Here is an 11868-nt window from a genome sequence, read left to right as displayed (position 1 = left end):
AAAGATACAGTGTAGGGCTTTAGCTGATGTTGTGTTGAGGAATACAGAAAGGCATGTTTTTTATTTAATGCTAAATAATTCAACATATTTGTCTTGGTATAACAATAGTCTTAATATGGTTGCCACTGAAATGCAGATGAAAGTCACACTGAAGTTTCACTGTGAGACTGCAAAAAAATCAAAACTGACTAGGGAACTCTTGCTATAAGTCCTCACAAGAGAAGGGTTTTTTTTGGGTTTTGTTTGTCTTTCAAAATTGTCACCATTTGGCTTATAAAGATTTCCGTGTTACATTGTCCTGAAACATTTTATAAATGCTGAATTAATGCCAACATTTTTGTTGACTTACCACAGGCAGGATCAGGCCTTGCATCATCAGTGTAACTGTTCAGACTTTGAATTTGGAATGCTTAGCAGCCAATCTTCAAGCAATGGAAATGAAACGTGACTAGATAAAGACTCCTCCAAAGTCACGTATCAATGCTGAAAGCTCCTGAAGGAAAATAAGAACTGTCATTGCAGTTGATATGATCAAATTTATTGAGTGAATCAGAATTCCACAGAAGTCAGTTGAGCTCTCCCACTCACTTCCACAAGTCTCAGATTTCTCATACTATCGGGAAAATGTCTGAATATACAAAATAATCAACAGTTGTGGGTTTGGACCACTTTGAATCCTTGATTAATGCAGACAAAGGATTGTGTTCATTTTATGTAGCGTTCATTGTATCAGGTGGACTCTGGATTGAATATACATTCAGCTTAAGGCTTCACAGGATTCTCCTCTTCCTTAGCATTGTGTTTCTCTTTCTTTTTTTTTTTTTTTTTTCAGATTTCTACTGTAGCAAAGTGTGACTAAAATCCGTTATTTATCAAAACAGGTGCTGGTGCCGGCAATGATTCACCTCATCCACTAGGGTGGACTAACATTCCGTGGAGAGCCCTTCCAGGCAACTCTGTTGAAGCAGGCAGCCAGATACCAACTCCAACCACAGCTGTTGGCATTTCTTAAGTTTTATGAGTGCTTGCAGAATGGATTATGGAAGTACTACGTACACAGTATGGAATGACTATGTACAATAGGTTTATGGATGACTTAGTTTCTAACCTAACATCACCCTCACACACAACTGTGCTTTATTTTTTTGAGTAAACACTTTTCTTACTAATATAAAGTCATGGGGCCTTGACATATGCGGTATGTAAAATCTGTGCTGAAATCCAGTCAGTGAGAATTTATGCCTGGTGTAAGTCTGCTGCCTTCAGTAGATATGTATGAGAGGGCCTTGGATCTACAGCTGTTGGCTATGAGCATGTGCAATGTCAGAGCTGGAAACTCATTCAGTTCTGCACAAACACTGTTTGAACTGTGTGAGTCAACAAGCTGTCAGCTCACTGAAGCGAATTACTTGGGGAAAAAAAAGAGTTTTGAGCCTATGTGATGTACTTTTTCACAGCAACTCTGTGAAGCAGAGCTGGAAAAATAATTTTCTGGTAACCATGAGGTTTGGTAGTTTTTAAATAACTGAGATTTTAAAGTAAACATGTAAGATTCTAAGAAAGCTGTAAAAGAGCAAAAAGAATCCTCTTTTTGTGTGGTGTGAGGAGTCCTTCCCCTGAGGAGGAAGGAGCAGCAGAGACAGCATGCGATGAAGTGACCATAGCCTCCATTCTCCATCCTCCTGTGCCATTGTTGGGGACGAGGCAGAGAAATAGTGAGACACATTGAGCCCAGGAAGAAGGGAGGGGTGGGGAGAAGGTGTTTCCAGTTTTGGTTTAATTTCCCATTACCCTAATCTGACTTGATTGGCAATAAATCAAGTTAATTTCCCCAAAAATCGGTTTTGTTTTGCCCGTGACAGTAACTGCTGAATGATGTCTCCCTGTTCTTATGTCGACCAGAGAGCATTTCGTTATATTTTCTCTCCTCTGCCTTGCTGATGAAGGCAGTGACAAAGCGGCTGTGAAAAACACCCGGCACCAAGCCGGAGTCAACCCACCAGAGATGCCAGGGCGCGGGCGCCCTGAGACCCGCTGTGAGCGTCCCTACAACCCTTCCCGTGCGTGCTGGGGCCTGGGCTCTCACCGGGGATCCCTCTTGAGCGCGGGGACACAAGCTCCTTCTATGGCCCCGAGTCGGGCATGAGTAACCGAGCGGCCCGGGGCCGCAGCAGCCCGGCAGCCGCGGCGGAGCCGAGGGACCCCGCCGGGGCCCCGAGCATTTCTGTCCCCGAGGGCGGAGCGGCCGCGGCGGGCGGGGCGAGGCGGCGCCCAGGGGCGGGGGGCGGCCCCCGGCCGGGAGCTGGCGGGCGGAGGACGGGCCGGCATGGCCGGGAGGGGCGGTGGCAGCAGCACCTCCCCGCCGCCGGGCCCGGGGGTGGGGGCAGAGCGGCGACGGCGGCAGCTGCCCCAGCCCCAGCCCCAGGATGCGCTGCCCGGCCCCGGCGCCGCCGGAGCCCTGCGAGGGGCAGAGCGGGCGGCGGGGATGGATGCGGCCCCGCGGCGCTGCCGCGGCTGCTGCTGGCGGCGGTGGCGGCGGCGGCTGCGCGGGCCGCGGTGGGCTCTGGCGGCCGGGCTGCTGGGCGCCGCCGCCGCGCTCGCCCTGTACTCGGCGCTGCCCGAGCCGGCCCGGGCGGACGGCGAGGCGGTGACCGTGCTGCTGTGGTGGGAGCCCTTCGGCCGCCCGCGGCGCTTGCCCGACTGCCGGCGGCGCTACAACATCAGCGGCTGCCGCCTGAGCGCCGATCGCAGCCGGTTTGGCGAGGCGCAGGCGGTGCTGTTCCACCACCGCGACCTGGTGCGGCACGGCGCCGAGGGGATGCCCCGAGGGTCCCCGCCGCGACCCCCGCGCCAGCGCTGGGTGTGGATGAACTTCGAGTCGCCGTCGCACTCGCCCGGCCTGCGGGGGCTGGCCGGGCTCTTCAACTGGACCATGTCCTACCGCCGCGACTCGGACGTGTTCGTTCCCTACGGGTACCTCTACGTCCCGCCGGCGCCCCGGCCCTTCGTCCTGCCCCGCAAGACGCGGCTGGTGGCCTGGGTCATCAGCAACTGGAACGAGGAGCACGCCCGGGTGCGCTACTACCGCCAGCTGAAGGAGCACCTGCCCATCGACGTGTACGGAGCGCGGGGGCTGGCGCTGGCCGAGGGGGGCCTGGTGGAGACCGTCTCAGCCTACAAGTTCTACCTGGCCTTCGAGAACTCCCAGCACACCGACTACATCACCGAGAAGCTCTGGAGAAACGCTTTTTCCGCCAGCGCTGTGCCCGTCGTCCTCGGACCCCGCAGAGCCAACTACGAGCGCTTCATCCCCCCCGATTCCTTCATCCACGTTGACGACTTCCCCAGCCCCAGGCTGCTGGCCACCTATCTGAAATTCCTCGATAAAAACAAACCCAACTACAGGCGGTACTTTGCCTGGAGGAAGAAATACGAAGTCCACGTCACCTCGTTCTGGGATGAGCATTTCTGCAAGGTCTGCGAGGCTGTTAGGGCAGCTGGGAATCAAATCAAGACTGTTCGAAATCTGGCCAGCTGGTTTGAAAGCTGATGTTCCTGGCGGGTGAGGCTTGCCTGGACAGCCTGGACCGAGCGCCAAGGTGTCGGGAAGGATGGGTCTTACAGAGATCATTAGCCCAGGTAGCTGGCATTAGCCGCAGAAGGCTGACATCAGTTGGAGAATCATACAGGTACAGGAAAACAAGATGTGAAAAGCCTACAAAAGGAAGATTTTTATTCAAGAGAAAATAATATAGGTACAAAGTGACATTATGCCAGATGATTCCTAAAGAGCAAAGTTAAATTTCCAAAAGTTGTACAGTTACAGAACTTCCAAAGTTCTGTGCAGCTCAACATAAATATCCGATGCCAAATTCCTCAGCGGTACAGCTGAAACCAATTTTGGCAGCTATGACAACTTCCTGGACCACAAAACTTTCCTCTGCTCTCAGATCAGTGCTAGTTTTCTGTAATACAAAGAAAAAATGAATGTTTTTTAACTGTTTTTTGTGCATGTGAAAGCTATCTACAGACAAATTCTGAGCCACAAGTATTGAATGTAAGAATCTTATGATACAGTAGCACCTTCTAGCAATGCTTGAAATTGCAGCAGCCTGCTAATAATGCTTTGAACCAAATAATTGTTCCACATAGGGGAAAAAAAGCATATGCAGGAGACTGAATCTGAGTGGACAAACAGCTCAAATGATGTAAAGTATTTCTCCTAACACCTGCTGAAACTATAAGCATGTTTATCCTGTATGAAAGTAGAGTAGGACTTTAAGTACAGGAAAACACAGACTGTAGGGAAGAAAGCTGGAACACTCCCACCCTCCCTTTATTCAGGAATTAGAAAATGTTTTCAGGTATCTGCGTGTTTTTCTCTGCAAAATTATTGCCATACAGGAAAATGCAGGGAAAGACTCAGAATGGCGGGGGTTTTATTATTGTACTGAATATATATACAGAAAGGCTGACCTTTTCTCTCAAATATCAGTAGATAGTGCTGTTGTGTAGCAACTCTTTTGGGTTATGGCATGCATTTTCAAAAATTCTGCTGGGGGACAGACTAGTCAGAATGCTGTTTTGTTGTTTTTAAAATAATAATTACCAAAAAATCACCAAACTCCCAAATCACTTCCATTCAAGCAAAAATTACTTTACAGAATAAGATCTACACTGTTGGTAAAATACAGATTGTGTGAAGAATGAATATAAAAAGGGAAGGATTTACTATTTTATCTTCCTTTGGTTTTTGAGATCTTTTTCTGGCTCAGTTTTTTAATCAAGAAATAAGTTCTTAAGGTAGAGTTCCCTCTGCTCAGTGCCTGTCAGGACCATTTACAGTAGTTATTCCCTTTTCGACTCCTACGGTTTCCTGGAGCCAAGCTAGTAGTAAATGTGTGGTTACTTTCTGGTTACATGTAATCTTGCTCAGCCAAAGCCAGAAAGAAATTTCAGTTACAATTACCAAGCTCAGTCTCCCTGTCTTTTGCAGCTATGAAGTTCGGTGGCCAAAAAAAAAAGGCAACCTACAAGAGACCTGCCCAAATGAATAAGATATTCATTCTGCTGCTTTTTAATCCATGGAGTTACTCGGAGACTGCATTCAGAATAAAATCACGGGCACAGAACAGGTGGGAAAAGAAGAAAGTTGGTTGCAAATAAAAGATGGGCATCAGGACAGGAAACCTCACTGGCATTTGTGAGTCATATTTCAGTTAGGGAAGGATTAGATGTGATTTTAGCAATATGGGATGTTGGATGAGTGCTTTTAAGATGCATGAGCTGGCAGTCTAGTGTAATTTATTTCTAGTTAGATGTTCCTCCTGATTAGGTAAGCACGGAGCCAAGCTATTACTGGAAAAAAACTAATAATTATGAAGTTCATTAATAATTTGCACAGTTTTACCTGTTCAGATCTTGCAGGCTTCTGCAATTAATCCCTTCTGCTTTTGTGCAAGAAGGGTTGGCTGAAAGTACTTGATGAACCTTTTTGTTGACAGTGCCAGAGCTGCTGTAGAATATTTATTGGGAAGGGAGTGGAAATAATCTATGCAATGTGGGATATAGTAGGGATTATTCCTAATGCTGCACTTTAACTTCAAGAGGTATAAAGTGATTATCTAAAATAAAAGAGTGTTCTTCACGGCATGGTCATCTGTTTCTCTATCAGTAGTTACTACTCCCATAATACTGGGTTTGATATTTTAAAAACTCCAATTTAGTTATAGCACTAACAGTAATACCTAAGTGTCAGTATGATAGGTTCCCTCTTTTCCATTGAATTTATAATTTATTTTTTTTCTGTTCAGTTTGCATAACTGTATACAAAAACCCAATCTTAAAAGTGATGAAGTAATATTTAATATTGCACTACTTTTTATCAGTCTGCTGAAACTAGTGCATTTTTTTCAGTCCTTCTAATTTTTTTAGCATTTTGTGAAAGTTTCCAGGCACACAGTTCTTCTGTGTAGTCATTAGTAATGCTGCATGCAGAAGATCAGCCTACAGGAGCATGAGAATTTCCAGAGATCGCAAATATTATTATTTTTTTTCTCAACCTCACTAAATAAAAGAGTAGAAATCTTTGAGGAAATATTTTTGTAAAATTCAGAGAAAAGCTACAAAGTAATTAAAGCATCATTTGTGTAAAGTGATCAGAATTGTACAGTATTTGTAAGTTGTGCATTGAGGATTTTCAAGAACTGTACAGTGAAAACTGCAGATTTGTAATAATTATTGCAGAATAGTTGCATTGGGAGAGGAGAAGCCTTTTCTAACTTCATCATTCTTACATTGATGTTGCAAATTTGTGGCTTGCCATTTGGGAGGGAACTCAGCCCAGGCCTATAGCTTCTGAAGTCAGTATTACAGAATTTCTATAAATTTCTGGTTTTTGGTCATCCACACCACAAGCTAATAGTGTACTGTTATAGGCAAAGGACTGGCTTTTGTAATACGTTTTGTAGAGCTCTAGTTCAATGATAAAGTTTGCCTGAGTGAACTGGATTGTACATTGGGTACCAAATTCTACAAGGCATTGCAGATGATGTATAAAATCCAGCTGTAAAAATCGGGTAAGATATTTTCTATCTTAAATAGAAAAGTTTCCTTGAATACATTTTGAAAAAGTTTTTATTCCATGCCTTAAAATATTGGGGTGGAGGGAGAGAAAGGAAGATTGTTATCTTCTGGGTTTTATAAGGAGAAGAATTACCATTACTTTTTGATTATGATGTAAACAGAATAGAAAATTATGTGATCCCTCAAATTTCATATTGTATCTCAGGGAATTTTATACTGTAAAATGTCTTGATCTTCATAGAATGAAGTAACTTTATATTAATTGTGTAGATTGACACTCAATAAAGTTAAAGGAAGTAGTGCAAAACAACCCTGTTTTTTTTTTATTCTGTTGTCTGTGTTACGAAGACTGAAGAAAACTGCTTTGTAAAGAGAATGAATGTCTTTTCATGTTTGTTTAATAAATCAAAGTGGCTGATTGTTCTCAAAGTAGTCAGACCATCTGAGGTTAGGCATGAAACCTGGTTCTGCCAGGAGAAAAATATTTTCATAGGAGAGGCTGTGCTGAGTTATTTTCTATATGAAAAGGTGCATTTATTGAAGTTGGGTGTTGGAAAAATATCATTTCAAACAAAATCAAAAAAACAAACTTTCTCTTGACCTACAGAGAATTTGAATGTGGTTGGATTCTTTTTGCCCCCCTTAAATTTCAAAATCAGACTATGTTTATTTTGGTATTCAGCATGTAGTGCTGTATCTACCTTTTTAGCTGCAGCTTTTTTCACAGTTGTTCATGGTTGTCTTCAATCGAACAACAAAGGACCAAGGGCCAAAAGCTGTTTTCCCTAAGCTTGTGTTTATGCTGATTGCTGCACAAGTGATGGCATACCCCTGTCTTTACCCATCTTCTGTTCAGCTTGGTGCACAGTATTGAGAAAGCATTTCTGAAAATCCTTGCCCAGCCAGGAAGGGGTCAGAGCTACAGACCTTGCTTTTCCCCGTAAGTTAACTGTTGTGTCATCATCACATTTAACTTTTGTAAGTAGAGCTTACCAAATGACTGCTTGCTTACTCCTGCCTCAGGGGGGGAAACCTTTTTCTGCTCATTTTGCAGATGGCACTGAACACTGGGTTGGGGAAACTGGCGTAAATATTTTTCTGACAAATATTGGATACCATTTGTTCAAGCTTGTTTGGTGACTCTTGAGTGGTGCCTGATTAAACTCACAGAGCTCTTTATCCAACAGTCATATAAAATAGTGCTTATTTTAGGAGAGTAAATAACCATTTGTAGAGAGCTGACTCAATCTAAAATCTGTTGACGAAAACACAGTGACTTAATGTGGATTTAAGTGGTGTTTAACTAAAGATAACTCAGGATCCAAGTATGACAGCCTGTTTTTAATCAGTAAAAAAAAACCTTATTATTCGAATAACTTGCCTGTAACCAGCTTAGTTTATATAACCAACTCAGTTTAACACTTTGCATAATTATGTGTTTCCTTCTGTGTGGTCATTTAAAAAACAATACCCCAGGCCAGAATTTCTATGCCTTCTTTGCATCTTCTTTGCAGATTTTTTTTTTTTTGTGGCCTTGAGGTGAATACTTGTGTTTAATTTTGACACAATGACAGCTGTTCCTGAGAGTCTCACCACAAAGATTATCTGAGATAAAAAGTCAAACCTGTTTTTCAGGAGTGCTTTGAGAGCTGCAGGGATTTCTCACTGCTGGTACTAAAGGTTCTCCATGTGTTCAGGAATCATCAAGAAGCTATGACCCCCTTTTAATTGAAAAAATTTCTCTAAAGAAGTGCATACTTTTCTGAATTCCTTCAATGATTTCAGGTCCTTATAATTGCATGGGTTTAATTTTTGCAACAGATTTGAAACTGGACTTTATTTTAGGATTGCTCACTATTTTAATAATATTCTTTTAATAATTATGAAAAATGGTCCCAAATCTGGGACTTGACTTTTTATCTATTTATCAAAACATCTTTTGAAGTTAATCAACCCATAGGTTGGCTGTATGTATTATGGAAGAAAATCCTGCATTTGCATCCTTGAATTTGCCATTGATGTAAAAGACACTGTAGATATTTTGGATTATGAAAAGCTCAGTCCAGGAAAACACAGAGCATTAGGAAGGCCCAAGCTGTGGCCTACTGTGGCTCTGAGATCCTGATCACATGAATGCCTATGACTGGAAATTGGCCATCTTGCTTTTAAGAAGAAGGCAGAAAGATAATTGTAAATAGAAAGCATAGATTATCGGATTGTGAATATATTGTGGGACATTTGTAATGCCACCAAAAAATTTTGTTAATATAAAAATGATTGATTTATTTGAAGCAAGCACAACAGGACTACATGAAATACAGCTAAATAATTGTCCTAAAGGCAAAGTTTGACTCAAAATGGAAAAATTATACTGAAATTAAAAAAAAAATAAATAAAAAAAGGCATGCAATTGTGGGAAGGTGTGAGTAGACATTTTGAACTGTTAAGTGGGAACAAGCAGAGAATGATCTTGGAACTGCAGACTCTAGCCCAAACTGAAACCAGAAAACATAGGTTCAGAGTCATGCTGGTGGTCATGTTTACCTCTGCTTCTGAATAGGAATGGCCTCCTGAATTAAAGCAGAGCTCTGAACATTTTTATTCCCCTTCCAGTCCCAAGTGTATGTTTTGATTGCCTCATTGCTGGTTTCCCTTCTCCGACATTTACATGTTGTTTCTCAAATGTGCACAGACCTAAGGATGTCTTCTTTGATACCTTGTTACTTTAGAGGAGAGCTAAGAGGAGATAAGTTAATATATGGATGTTTGCTGGGAATTTTGGTTGTATTTTGCAAGAGTTCTGGAGTAAGTGCAAGTAAGCTGTCCAAGCTGAATATGAAACAGATAAGCACATTTTAGGGCAGTAAAGTGTTGGAGACCCCAGGCTGGTCTGAAATATCTCATCAGTTTTTAAGGCTAAGACTTTATGCTGTGAGTTTTCTATCTAGTGGTGAAGTTTATTGTATCGTATCCCCAAACAGTCCCACTGATGTATTATCTCAGAATAAAAAAAATCAGAGATAGGCTATGAACAGAGACAGTAAGTCTGTGCTGTGAAAGAATTTGTCAGGTTAATTAGAGCAGGATTTGTCCTGGGTTCAGGCTCTGATAAAGCATATTAATGGGAATCCTTAGTGAAAAAAAACAGGTTCACCACACTATCTGTTATGGTGTCTGTGGTGAGGAATGTTTTCTGTGCTGTCTTCACAGTTGAGTCATTCTTGTTGCTACTACTGAGATATTTATTAAAGTGAGGATTAATCAGCAGGAGTTGCTGCATTTTTAGTAAAGAATTTTTTATGGGTCTACTGATACAGAGATGAAATCTGGTCTCCTGCTCAGAGTAAAGGAGAGAGGCATTCTGGAGCAGCCCAAAGGCACCATCACTGCAGGTAGTATGAGTGAGCAGCAGACCTGGGCTTGACTCTCAGTGGGAGATGGAGAGTATAAAGAAATGTCACCAAAGTGGTGGGTTTTTTTTAAAGTTACTGATGTACTTTGAACCCCATTGCCTAAGGCATTTGAGAAATGCAAGGCACTTCACAACAGAATGTAAAAGGAGACTCTTTAGGTCACAGGCATGGACTTTGCCATAGTCTGAAAATGTTCCCATGGCTAAAAGCTGCAGAAACAAGCCAGAAAGGCCCCAATAATATTTTTCTCAGGTAAGCAGCCAGAAGAGAATAGAATAAAGCAAGGACACCACTAAGGCTGTAAAATAAATGTGTGTGTTGAAAAGTTTGCGGCAGCCTCCCTGGCAGCCCCGGCGATCTGACCAGGAGAGGGGCTAGGGGAGGTTTCCTCTTGGATTTCACATCTGAGAATAATTTTACCCTGAGCACAGAAGCAAGGTACATGATCCTTTCAGCTAGGCTGAGTATCATCAATAGGACCATTGGGGCACTGAGAAACAAGTTAAGGTACATCTCCAGTGTTTCAGAAGAAAGATGAATCTCACTCCTCCTCTTGTAGGTGTGTGAGGCAGAGGCATAAGCTGCATTCCTTGCACTGATTAATGACTTGTGACATACTGTGGGAAAAATCTTTTTCTGAACATTGTCTCAAGGGCAGAAGTGGTTTTAGCCAACCTTTTTTACAACCAATGAATTGACAATAGAACTTGACAAGCTCTCACAGCTGTCCAACTTCACCAGCTGAGTGAGCTATGGACTCTTTAAACAGTGTCTGCTAGCTGTGGGACAGCTACATCTGCTATTTAGGTATCTGAATAGTCTTTTTACAGTTTTAAATGCTCTATTTCTTCCTTTTGTCCTGGTGATTGATGTGTCTACCTGTCACATTTCTGCTATGAATCAACCTTGCTCTCATTTCCCTCTCGAGGGACTGCTGGCCAGCTCAGCTGCTTGGGCAGGTTAATCTGGTCTGGTGGGTTTTGATACTTAACAGAAAAGAGGCATCATGAAACAAAAGGTATGTATGTGGTTTTCTTTTTTGGTGGCCTTTTGGGATTGTGGGTAGTCAGGCTGGGGCTGGGCAGAGAAGGAAAGTGAAATATAGAACAGAATGGTGTATCTTCTTGCTTTACCTAAAGCTAATTATACCCAAAGAATGTAAGAGCTTCTAGAAGAGAAGTGTCTCTAAAAGCCAAATTTAAGACATTCTATTTGCCCTGTAATGTTCCCCATGACAGTGGTAGAAATAGGGGTGGAGATATCTCCATTTCTAATTTTCTGAACAGCTGCTTCTGTCTAAATTCAGATTTGGTCCTTGACTGCCTCAGAGCACTCCCTCATCTTGTGCCATGGCTTATTCACCTGCATGATCCCACTGAACTGCAAGGGGATTTGGACTGTTTAAACTTGCCCTTGAGGCCATCTGATTTCCTCTGGCAGAGGTGTAGAGCCCAGAGGGGACAGTGAGCTCTGCGTGTGAGTGCTGGCAACTCAGATCCCACACTCACATCTGCCTGGGGAATGCAGAGACAGACCTGACCCTACTGTTCAGCTCCCCCCACGTCTCCACATGTCCCTGCATCTTGTAACTTAATACTTGAGCAGTGTTACTTGTGTTGGCTCTGCACAGAAAGGCCTTGAGACAACAGCAGGTCATGTCTTGGCCTCACATCCTCAATCAGGCCCACAAGCCAAACCCACAAAGTAGCCTGGATATCTCTAGGTATACCTTTTATGAGGCATAGGATACTTCAGAAAGACTGTTATCTAGGCCATATCCTGTGTGTTTTCTCAATAATAACTTCATTTATTTTGCAAATGCTATTTTAAAAAGGCAGAGTGTCATAGTGGCCAAAGATAAAGTAGTCTG

General features: G+C 43.0%; 1 protein-coding gene across 1 annotated transcript; it reads left to right on the top strand.

Annotated features, from left to right (window-relative positions):
* The first annotated feature begins 2326 nt into the window (after positions 1-2326).
* Positions 2327-6895, top strand: FUT4 (fucosyltransferase 4). Its single transcript, XM_015641896.3, has one exon. It carries the CDS (start codon positions 2327-2329, stop codon positions 3548-3550), a length of 1224 nt encoding a protein of 407 aa, XP_015497382.1. The 3' UTR covers positions 3551-6895.
* The last annotated feature ends 4973 nt before the right edge of the window (positions 6896-11868 follow it).

This window comes from Parus major, chromosome 1, assembly GCF_001522545.3.
Source record: "Parus major isolate Abel chromosome 1, Parus_major1.1, whole genome shotgun sequence".
Taxonomy (NCBI): Eukaryota; Metazoa; Chordata; class Aves; order Passeriformes; family Paridae; genus Parus; species Parus major.
This window is presented reverse-complemented; position numbering and strand designations above follow the sequence as displayed.